The following is a 12,718-nucleotide window of genomic DNA, read 5'->3' as shown; positions in this document are numbered from 1 at the left end:
AAAAAAAAAAAAAAAAAAAAAGGTTCCATGAATACGACTATGGTATAAGAAAGAATGAGCAAGATGTTTACAGAAAAACCTGAGAAAACTTATATAGTATCCAGGCTAGCTTTCTGGAGGATCTCTGGATGGATGGTCTTTAGGTGAAGTGATGAAGGCAGGAGGGCCACCACAAGGCTGATCAAAGATGGAGTCCAGAGTCTGGAATCTGGAGACTCAAGCCTTCTCTGTGTCTGTGACTGGGATTTTTCTTCTGTGTCTGTGTCTCCTTTAAATATATCAGTATGATTACATCACTACAGCACACTGAGCATGCAGCATCTATTAGAAGAGCCTTTACATCACCATATCACATTAAATATATGTTTAGAGAACCATTATCTCACACTGAATAGGTGCTTAACTATAAGCATCCTGTTGTCCTTGATTCAAGTACAATTTTTCAGAACACATGTGATCACATCCTCCCTAATTTCTCAGGAAAGGAGGTAAAAACTCCAAAAAGGAGGTGATCATGCCCTCCCTGACTTTTCAGGAAGGGAGGTGAGAACACCAAAACCAATCTATTGTCCATTATTTCACGTGTCATGGAATCCAGTGATTCCTGTGAGTTTTGAAGTTCTGAAACAGTTTTATTATGTGTTAGGGAATCCAATGATTCCTGCAGATTTTGAAGTTCTATAACAGATTTATCATGTCTCAGGGAATCCAATGATTCCTAAGTGTTTAAGCCCTGCATCAGTCTTAATAACAATTTTTTATGAGTCAATTGCTATATACATAGGGCTAACTGCCATGCTCTTTCAGTGGCACACGTTATCAGAGATGGAAGCATCTAATGTGTCTTAGGTCTTTTCTTTTGTTTCAAAGGTCTTTTCCATCTCTTTCTGATGGACAAGGCAAATACGGCTTGTTATCATGCATCTGATTCCCTCTCCATTTGTAGAGATACAAGCAAACTCTCTCCCCCAAGCAGTTAACCTATCTGGTCCCTGCCATTCACCACTTTCTGAATTTCTCCACATCACCTAGTGATTATCTAAAGATAGTGGAGCTGCTTGCACTGGACACTGCCCTTTCAACACATTATAAAACCTGTCTGCCAGAGCCAGTGCATCTTTATCAAAAATCAAAAAAGAGATAAATTTATAAGTTCTCTGGGGTTACCTGTGGCTCCCCCCTTCTTGTGTTTTGGAGAAGCATTTTAATGTCTCTGTTTCTCCTCTCTACTATTGCCTGCCCTTGAAGATTAAAAGGTATGCCAATGGTGAGTAAAATCTGATACTGTGCACAAAAGTGTGTAAAATGGTTAGAAGTATATGCAGGTACATTGTCTGTTTTTATTACTTGTGGCACACCCATGATTGCAAAAGCTTGTATAAGGAATTCAGTGACTACTTGGGCTGTCTCTTTTGCTGCTGGTATTGCAAAAGTAAATCCTGAAAAGGTGTCTACCACAACATGGATAAAAGAAAAATGATCAAAAGATTTATAATGGGTCACATCCATTTGCCAGATTTCATTGGGTCTCAAACCAAACCACAAGGATTCTTCCCTGGAGGGAGTATACAAGCGTGGAAAGGAAGGCAAGCTGTACAGGCTTTTACTATGCTCCTAGCTTCCTCTTTTGTTATCCTAAATTGCAAATATAAAGCTTGAGCACCCTGATGATATTTAAAATAAGATTCATGGGCTGCCTGAAATAAAGGAGTATTGGCTAACATGGTTAGAAGGCTATCTGCCTTTGAATTTCTATCAAAAATAGGACCTGAAAGTGCACTATGAGAGTGGACATGCAAGATATAAATCTTACCTGGATGCTTTCTCACTTGCTCTTGAAGTTCCTTAAAAAGCTGATATATATTAGAAGCTACAAATTTTATTTGGGCTATGGCAATTCTTTGTACCACACCCACTGAATAGGCTGAATCAGATATTGTATTTACATCTCTTGGATAATAAGTAAGAGCTAGCATGATTGCATTCAATTCATTCTGCTGAATGGATTGAAAAGGAGTTCTGAGTACTCTCTTTATAGTTAAGTCATGAGAGTATGCAGCACAAATGTTATGTTTGGATGCATCTGTAAAGATAGTTGGTCCTTTAAGAGGAACCTTAAAAACCTTTTCTTCAAAAATCCATTGCCAATTATGTAATAGCCAGGTTATCTTTAAAGGAGACCCGTGTGTAAAATTTGGAGCTGTGGCCAATAAAATTTGCCTCTCTGAGATGGTTTCACAGCATACATTAATTTTTGCATTGATATAAAAGGTGTATATCTTGTCAGGTCTCATCCCACATAATTGTACTGCTTGCTCACACATTATCTACTTATATTAGTGACTGGGATATTAGCTACACATTCTCCAGTTTCCTAAACCAATGTATGGATAGCAACTGTTTTGTACGCACTCTCAGGAGATGAAATGGTCAAGCCTATTGTGTCTGGAGGCAAAGGATCTATAGGCCGGACAGGGACATATTTCACTTCTCCAGGGGATATCTCAATAGTCTCAGCTACATACAATTCTATTCTTCCCAATTATAATCCCTTTTTCCCATCAGGTTGCTTCTTGGATGATTAATCATGTTGAAGTATTCAACTTCTAAAGACTCTCTGAGTGTAACATCAACTGCCATCATGCCCCAAGTGTTTTTCATCTGAGGCCCTGGAGCTGAGCTCTGCTTCCCATTTCCCTGAATCAATCTACATTCTAATGCCCAGTGGAAGCCTTTGTTGCATTTTAGATATAGGGTTTTGAGTCTTGTTTTCCCACCCTGTTTTTTCACTCTATCTTTAATGGCAACATTGAGCTTTCAAATGCTCTTCTTTACCACATTGAAAACATTGATGAGTCTCTCTGGAAGTCCCTTGCCAAAAGGGATCCTGTCTTCTCATGTTCAGATCTTGAAAAGTTTGCAACCTGGGTATAAAAGATATCTGTTCCCATTGTGGCACAGCATCTTATGATTTCATATAAAGGAGCATCCTTGTGTAGTCCTAGTATAATTCTTCTATAAACCTCATTAGCATTTTCCTTTAGCAAATTGTCTTTTCCTAATTTCTATTGCTGCATTTTCACCAATAGTTTGTATGACATCTGTGTGCAGACGTCCACAAAATCAGTAAAGGGTTCATTTGGCCCTTGTCCTATTTTCGTGAAGGCTTCCCCTCTATCTTGCCTTCCTGGGAGGGTGCCCCATGCTTTGATAGCAGAAGAAGCAATTTGCTCATATGCTGTCAAAGGGTAATTAATCTGCACTAAAGTGTCTGCATAAGGACCTACACTTTAGTTGGTCAGAGGTGACTGTATATTAACTCCAGGTTGCATATTTCATTGGGCTTATATTCTACAGAGTTCACAATACTCAAAAAACCACAAGTTTTGTCCGGGTTCTAAACATGTTCTTGCTATAGATTTCCAATCATTAGGGGTTAAAATTTCAAAAGCCAAATTCTCTAATAACATCTTAACATAAGATGATGTAGATCCATAAGGAATGCAAGCCTTTTTCAGATCTGTAATAATTTCTAGAATTAAAAGGAATATATCTTCTTTTTTCTTGACCTAAAGAGTTTCAATTACAGGGTACATTTCTATTCTCAAATCAGATGTATCCTGTCCTTCTTCTTTAGCTTTAATTAGTGCCTTTTGTAATGGTGTCATAAGGGATGGACAAAGCTGCTTCATCAGTGGTGCCACTCCTCCTCCTCCTCCTCCCTCCACCAACCTGGGACTCCACCCACAAGCCCCTTCAGCTTGTTGCCAAAACCCCCTATTATAAAAGAGCCAGACTGGAGCCCTCTCTTTGCAGAGGGTCTAAACATGCCATCACCATTCCTGGGACCAAAGACTCTCTGTCCACTGGAACCCTGGTTCCAGTGCCCTCTTATCTCTACCTTCAACTTTACTAACTAGACTCTACTTCCAAACCCCATAATAAACCTCTTTTATCAATCTAAGTTTTCAGGTCTGTAAATTCCTTTACAGGGGACTCTTGTGCCACTACCAGACCTCATTTAACTCTGTATCCTTGCACCGAATCCAAAGGGGTTGCAGGGGAGCTCTATTTGACTCCCTGTACTCCAAATCTGCCACTAGACTTCAATTAAAACCTAATTTCATTTAGGTACCCCCAATTCTAAACCTCATCAAGTGGAACTCACAATTATCCAGAGAACATCCCATAAGGTTGGAGCATGCCTAAATCCTGAAAGAGACTTTGCATTTAAAAGAGTTAAGTGAGGTTGAGAAACATAGTGGAGTTCAGAAAATTACCATGTGACATGGGGGAAGGGAAAAGATACCACAAGGCAGAGTGCTGTGGCCGGCTGACCCAAAGGAAGATAGCAGCAAAGCCATGGGCTGTAAGTTGTTTTGTAGAGAAAATTTAGCCTCAGAGTCTTGACATAACTTGCATTTCTGACTGGATTATCTTTAGAGAGTGGGACCCTGGAACCAAACTGATCTCCATTGTCAGGGCCTTCTTCCTGCTGGCCTAACGATTAATTTTATCAATTCTATTGCTAACCATACCTAATTTTGAAGATCTCCTTACCAATGATATCAGGAGGGTTAAAATTAATTGGTCCTCTTTGAGAAGGAAGGATGAATAGCAACGTTCTCTTTGTGGTGTAAATGGTGTCCCCTTTAATCCATTGGGGGGAGGTTAGAAAGGAACCTTTGGGGGAAGGGTGATTCAGGATCTTAAACACTCCCAACATCACTTGATTTGCAAGTGAATTGCATTTAAGCATACAAGGTGTGGAAAGTCAAAAACTTTATTCTCTCCTCCAGTCATGGAAATAATTCTGGAATGGCAAGAAATAGGTTAGAACAACTGCAAATCATCCCAGATACAATGGTCTTGATAACTTGGCCTTTTGGGGCTAAGTTTTCTCCCAGGTCTCAATTTGTCTGAAGCCATGCCTATTTAGTGATTTAAGGTTATGTAAGAAATGAGACAAAAGATAGCTTAGTTTGCCCACTCAAAAAAAAAAAAATTATGTGTGTATATGTATATATATGGAAAGATTCTCAGAGTTTCTGGCCAGAACAGAAACAATTGCTATTTACTTCCATTTTTGAGACATCAAACCCCAAAGATCAAGTGAGGCTTGAACTGGAAACTATTATTGACAAGCTATGAGAACCAAAGTGATTTAGGTTTAAGGCTTACAGAAGTAGCCCCATTTGAATCCCAATAGGCTTTATCAAAGCCTGGTTTCCAGAGCTCTATTTCAAGAAATCATAAATGAAACTACACTGAAACATGTGATTCAGTTTATTGCTTGTTAACAAAAAGTTAATTGTCCCAGGGTTTTATTTTTGTTTTTCTCGTTGATAGAATAAACAAGGGGGAAAACCAGCCTTCAAACCCCAAGATATCTTGTGAAGTTTAAGCAATCAAAACTTGTATTCCTTTGGGCAGAGCACAGACATGATTGCTCATGTGAACAGAAGGAGGGAAGGAGGAAGGAAGGAAAGAAAGAAGGAAGGAGGGAGAGAACATTGGCCAACTGGAGCTGGGGGCCAGAAGTGGAACATTATGTCTAAAGAATAAAAAGATCAGTTTTACTCAAATATGTGTGTAGAATGGACTTTAAGTACCAAAGAGAACAGTTTGTATTTGATCCTAGAGGAAATAGGAGCCCAACAGTTTATCAGGCAGGAGACTGACATATTTGGACCTGTTATTGACCACAACAGCTCATAATACTTTTTATTTGTGAAATCTAATCCTTACACAGAGAGAGGAAATTGCTTGAATATATCTGGCGTGAATCCCTGGGCAAATGATGAATTTGCATTTACAAATAAAGAAGTGAGATTCATACCTATCTTCTTTTTTCTTTTCAGTAAGAGAAAGTGAAAATCTATATACACAAGCAGAAGTGACTACAGTTTCTGAAAATCCTGTTCTCCACTCCAGAATTATTGGGCACAACTTGGCTCAACCTTGCCATACAAAGAAATCAACTGAACTTATCTTTATCCGTGAAAGATGTCCAAGGGAGCCTTAAACCATAGAAATGATAGCTCTGCTTACTTGGTAGAAATTATGTGAAAAAAGCCACATGTTCCTATCATTTGGTGTTGTTTGTTAAACTGTGAAGAACTTGCAAAGACTATATTTAAATTATCTTCTATACTATTGGGACTTGGAAGTCATATTTTCCTATTGGCTCTTGTATTTATTTCATTTGCATGTATCCAGTGATAATACACAAGTCAAATATGTAATCTGACTATTTAAAAACTCATCAATATGAAATGATGAATAATATGTAAATTCTGCTCCTTTTTTCAAAGTTATAATCACGGAAGTCCATGTTGTTGGAAGTCTAAACTGATTTTATACAAGGATCAGTGTAACATGTCTGCACCGACTTTATGGACACTTACTTCTATCAAAGATATTTTCACTGTTGACTAGTGAAATGAGAGAAAGCTGTTTATAACAAGGCCTTATGCTGTGTACATATGTTGTCTTTGAAATACTTGTGATTCAGTTTATTGCTTGTTAAAAGAGAAAATATATAATTTATTTAGTAAATACTACTGTAAACTATAGTTTTGTTGACAGAAATAAAAATATTTTGTTCTCAAAATTGGTAATGTATTGATTTTGTGTGATCTTTTCATTGCTATTCTTTAACTCCTCCCTCTTTTATGATTTTGGTGGCCCTAAATGGTCAACACATTGCTTGAAAATAAATTGAAAATACAGCAGATATAAAAGAATAAAATAAAAAAATAGTTCCCAAAAGGAACTAGTTCTCAATAAATGATGGACAGATAATTTGCTATTTCCCAAAATGCCATGATGAGTAGCTATATAATAAATATAATAAATGGTACAGGCAAGACATTGCTTTAATGATAATAATAATTTCCATTTCTGTAGTGCTTTAAGTATTACAGACTACTTTCCTCAAAATAACCCTGGTAATGTTAAGTACCATCCCCATGCTATAAATAAAGAGGTTGGGGCTCAGAGAGGTCAAATAATATGTTCATAGTCACATTGCCAATGGAGTTGAAAAACAGTAAGAAGCAAGAGAATTAAGTCAGCTTCAGGAAGTACATTCATAGGAAGAAAATATTAAGAAAGAAATTTCCTTAGGGCAAAAATAGCATTTGACAATACCAAATATGAAAAATGATCTAATTAATATAATATTCTGCTTAACATAATTAATTTAACATAATAGTTCTCAGACCTGTTCCAGGTTTAAATCCTATGATCTATTAAAGGTATCTCTGTAATATGTTCTAAATTGGTCCCTTCCTTTCCTTTTCCCCTGCAAGCATTCTAGTTCAGGTCCTCATTATCTGTTGCCAGGACTATTGTCATAGCTTCCCAAATCTCTTCCCCAACTATAATTCATTTTATATACAGCTACCAGGGTAATTTTTCTAATGCACAAATCTGTTCATGTCATTCTCCTACTTGAAAACCTTCAATCCCTATTGCCCACATTATACAATTCAAATTACTTTGTCTAACTTTAATACCTTAAAGTTCCTCTATAATCTAAGGCCAACCTAAGCATTTCTACCATTAGCTGTTTTTGTTCCCCTACATACATAATGCATTACAGCCAAATTGGAGGAATTGTTGATTGTTAGGTCTGTCCCATTCTCTCCAATTTCCATGTGTAAAGGATGTTTGTGTCCCCATATTCTTTGAGAAATATCATGATTGGAACATTTCCCAATTTGCTTTGCTTCCAGTACTGCTCATATTGGTTTGATTTGGAGACATGAGACACAGGAAAAGAATGTAATTGTGGCCAATTTTACAAAACAGTCATATCTATCCCCTGCTTTGTGTTATCCGTAGATTTGTGACAGGCAGTGCTATACTTATAGAGCATGAGCATTCAGGGGCTGTCTGTTTTCAGTACTGAAGTTTGAGGCATAGGCAGATGCACAAAAGTGACCAATGAAGGAGAAGAATTTCTGGGATCCTGAAGACAACAATCCTGACTTTCTCTTCACTATTATAGCTGCAGCCAAGAAAACCACCAGAAACTCATGCCACCTTCTCAGGCCCTGAGTAGCACCAAGAGGTTTTTAATGAACTAGATAGCCAAACAACTTGGCTCTCCCAGAGTTCAAGAAGCTAAAGAGCAAGAAAGCAGACTCCAGTCTGAAAAGGATTCTTATCCTAGAGGTTCAGCAATGGAAAAATAACTGGAATGTTAAATTCTGTATCAAATGCTGCTTTGACCATAATTTCACTATTCTAATTAAACTATTTAACTCTAAACTTGGGGTCTAAGTGAATATTAATAGTCTGGATCTACCAAATGGAGAGGTGTGTGTGTGTGTGTGTGTGTGTGTGTGTGTGTGTGTGTGTAAGGGGGGTCAAAGGGAACAATGATTGATGCCCTGGTTATAGAAATTGGTAGGTGAGATTATAACCCACTGGGACCTCACAGGTCAAAGGAAGCACTGATAAGTCACATATGAGAGATATCAAGATATCTATTACATACCAGCCCCCCAACATGGAATGCATTGCCCTATTTCTGTTAAAATATTCCCCTACCGTCAAAGCTCAGTTCATTCATCAACAACTATATGAATTCTTCCCTAACTTCCCAGCTAAAAGTAATCTTTTTTCCCTCACCTCTCTGATAGTATTTTGTACCATTCCTATGCAGTTAGTATATACTTCAGTTTCTTGTGCCTTATATTTCCAAATATATTGAAAACTCTTTGGGAGAAGATATGGTATTTTATCTCTGTATATGAAGTACTTAGTATGCAATAGATGGATCATTAATATTGAATTAAGTTGAATGGAAGGCAATGTGGAACAGAATAAATAACTAAAATCATATGACATAGGGAAGCAAGAACAGGATTAGTCCTTTCGAGGACATTCTCCTACTTCTACACTTTTTCCTTCCTCCCCAGAAGTTCAATGACTATATACTCTTGCCTTTTCCACCCTCACTTTATCACAATAATCTGTTCTGCCCTACAGTGACCCACATTTAAAATTCACTTTCACATTCTTGTATGCTCCTACTCCCCATATGTTCCTATCAAAATATCCTTTCCTTTGTATCATTAAATTGTTATCACTGTTCATTTGTTTCAGACATGTCTAAATCTTTTGGGGGCTTTCTTGACAAAGATTCTGTAGTAGTTGACCATTTCCTTTTCTAGTCCATTTTACAGTTAAGGGAACATACTATTAAATGAGTTGCCCAGCATCACACAGCTAGTTAGTGTCTAAGGTTAGATTTGAACTCACAAAGCTAAGTCTTTCTGATTCTAAGTCTAGTACTCTATCCATTATGCCACCTACCAGGCCTAAATTAAATTGTTACCTTGCACTATTTTTATAAATGTTTCTATAATCTGCCAGTTTTGCCCCCTCACTGATCCTCCATCTATTTCCCATTAGCTTCAAACTACTGTAATATTCCTCTAGGCAATCTTTTTTCCTGCTACTTGACCCATCATACATTCATGGATGTTTAAACTAACAGATTCTTTAGAAGTTGTCTAGTCTGGGGCAGCTAGGTAGAGCAGTGGATAGAGCACCAACCCTGAAGTCAGAAGGACCTGAGTTCAAAGCTGGCCTCAGACACTTAACGCTTCCTAGCTATGTGACCCTGGGCCAGTCATTTAACCCCAACTGCCTCAGCAAAAAAAAAAAAAAAAGAAGTTATCTAGTCCTAGCAAAGAACTGGAAATCAAGTGGATGCCCATTGTTTAGGGAATAGGAAGCACATTGTAGTATATAGAAATAATAATAAAGATTGTTGTGCTTTAAGAAACAAACACAATAAAAAATAGAAATATGGAAAGATTTACCTGAACTAATTTACAGAGAGTGAGGAAAACAATATGCTAACTGACTACATTAATGTTAACTGGAAAGAACAATAACCACAAAACTATGCAGAATCAAGGTTGCAGTTACAAGGAGCAAACGACTCATGAGAAGAGAAAGAATATATCTCCCATTTATAGAAGTATATGAAAGGGATCCATAGAATATTTTAGATAATGTTAGATTTTTTTAATTTATTGATTGATTTTGTTAAATTTTTAAAAATCTTTCTTTTTTTCTTTTTTAAAAAGAAATCCTTTATTTGCAGATAAAATCGTAATAGTAGTAGAAGAAGGAGGAGTAGAAGAAGTAGTAGTAGCACAGTAGACTATGATGGTGGTGGTGGTGATGGTGGTAGTACTAGTAATACTTTACAATTTTCACTTTCCTTTTTTTTTTTTAGTAGAAAAGTATTCAACAACATTGTCCTTGAAACTTTCTATTGTTTATTGAATATTGAAAAAATAAAATTTGATGTACATTTCTTAAACAGAAAAATAAGCCCTATAACAATGCATCATTTTTTTTTTTATCTCTGTGGTTCTATCTCCAATATGACTCACAATGTTACCAGTGTACTTAGTAAGTGATCAAGGAAAATTATAAAATAATTTAGCAGATGAACTCTACCATGCAAAACCAAGCAAAACTTTCATTAATATGTTTCCCAGGTAAGAAAGATGTATAAGAATTTCTTTGGTTTTAACAAAAAGAAGAGGTTCAAAGAATCCACTTCATTAAACTACATGAGAAAATCAGTTGAAATTCAGATTCTATTATTCTCAACAGAGAAAATGCCAAGAAATTTGTCATGAATATCATACTACATAATTGTGGTTTTAGCAAATTTTAGAAAGTTCAGAAGGTTGAGAGAATTTTATTAGTAAAACAAAATATAATTCTGAACAGGTCATGATTTTATCCTCAATTTCAGTGTGCTATAACATAGCTTGTTAAAATATTAAGATATCAAGAATTTACTAACTTCAATATGTGGCTTTTCATTGTGTAAATAGCACAAAATAAATTCCATTGTTAAACTGATCTCCATAGAAAAAATAGAAAGCAATCAACACAAAATGTTTTCATAAGGGTCTTTGATAATAACTTGACCGTGTTCAAAAAGTTTTCATGCAAATGTTTAATAGAAAAAAAATTTCTGCATAAATTTCAAATCAACGTCCTTGCTATTCTTGCTGACAATCAAGAGCATCTGACTTTCAAAATAAATTTTTCAGGCTCCTGTATGTCCCAAATGTTTGTGGCAGCCCTTTTTATACTGGCTAGAAACTGAAAAATGAATGGATGCCCATCAATTGGAGAATGGTTAGGTAAATTATGGTATATGAATGTTATGGAATATTATTGTTCTGTAAGAAATGACCAGCAGGATGAATACAGAGAGGCTTGGAGAGACTTACATCAACTGATGCTGAGTAAAATGAGTAGAACTAGGAGATCATTAGACACTTCAACAACAATACTGTATGAGGATGTATTCTGATGGAAGTGGATATCTTCAACTTAGAGAAGATCTAATCCAATTCCAATTGATCAATGATGGACAGAATCAGCCACACCCAGAGAAGGAACACTGGGAAATGAGTGTAAACTGCATTTTTTGATTTTCTTCCCAGGTTATTTTTACCTTCTGAATCCAATTCTTCCTTTGCAACAACAACAACAAAATTCGGTTCTGCACATATATATTGTATCTAGGATAAACTATAACATATTTAATATGTATGGGAATGCCTGCCATCTAAGGGAGAGGGTGGAGGGAAGGAGGGGAAAATTCGGAACAGAGGGACTACAAGGGATAATGTTGTAAAAAATTACCTATGCATATGTACTGTCAAAAAATGTTATAATTATAAAATTAATTTTAAAAAATTAAAAAAAAAATTTTCAGGCTCTCTCTCAAAAAAAAAAAAAAAAAGAAAAAGAAATCCTTTGTTATAAATCAGCTTTCTAAGAGAGGAAAAAGAACCATAAGAGGAAAAAAACAATAAGAAAAAAAAAAAGATATCAATAAAAATCTGTTCTAAAAAATAAAGCAGGTATTTCGAGAATCTCATTTTAAAATATTTTATAGCTCTCACAAAGAACCATCTTTTATTTTCTGCCAAGAATTATTTATGATAAACTGTGCATACCCTTTGACCAAGCAGCACTACTACTGGGCTTATATCACAAGGAAATACTAAAGAGCGGAAAGAGACATATATATGCCAAAATGTTTGTGGCAGCTCTTTTTGTAGTAGCTAGAAACTGGAAGATGAATGGATGTCCATCAGTTGGAGAATGGTTGGGTAAATTGTGGTATATGAAGGTTATGGAATATTATTGCTCTGTAAGAAATGACCAACAGGAGGAATACAGAGAGGCCTGGAGAGACTTACATCAACTGTTGCTGAGTGAAATGAGCAGAACCAGAAGATCACTGTACACTTCAACAACAATACTGTATGAGGATGTATTCTGATGGAAGTGGAAATCTTCAACATAAAGAAAAGCCAACTCACTTCCAGTTGATCAATGATGGACAGAGGTAGCTACACCCAGAGAAGAAACACTGGGAAGTGAATGTAAATTGTTAGCACTAATATCTGTCTGCCCAGGTTACATGTACCTTCGGAATCTAATGTTTATTGTGCAACAAGAAAATGATATTCACATACATGTATTGTATCTAGGCTATATTGTAACACATGTAAAATGTATGGGATTGCCTGTCATCGGGGGGAGGGAATAGAGGGAGGAGGGGATAGTTTGGAAAAATGAATACAAGGGATAATATTATAAAAAATATATATATAATAAAAAATTATTAATTAAAAAAAAAAGAATTATTTATGAT

The 12,718-nt window shown here is 36.1% G+C and overlaps 1 protein-coding gene across 1 annotated transcript in view; it reads left to right on the top strand.

The window, feature by feature from the left end:
• The window catches only part of PIP5K1B (phosphatidylinositol-4-phosphate 5-kinase type 1 beta), a 338,341-nt gene extending 331,728 nt beyond the window's left edge, over positions 1-6,613 (top strand). The window contains exon 15 of the mRNA XM_074280732.1: positions 5,862-6,613. Coding sequence (XP_074136833.1) covers positions 5,862-5,864 — 3 coding nt within the window. The 3' untranslated portion in view covers positions 5,865-6,613. The remainder of the gene's footprint in view (positions 1-5,861) is intronic.
• The last annotated feature ends 6,105 nt before the right edge of the window (positions 6,614-12,718 follow it).

The sequence above is a fragment of the Sminthopsis crassicaudata genome, chromosome 1 (assembly GCF_048593235.1).
Source record: "Sminthopsis crassicaudata isolate SCR6 chromosome 1, ASM4859323v1, whole genome shotgun sequence".
Lineage (NCBI taxonomy): Eukaryota > Metazoa > Chordata > Mammalia > Dasyuromorphia > Dasyuridae > Sminthopsis > Sminthopsis crassicaudata.
This window is presented reverse-complemented; position numbering and strand designations above follow the sequence as displayed.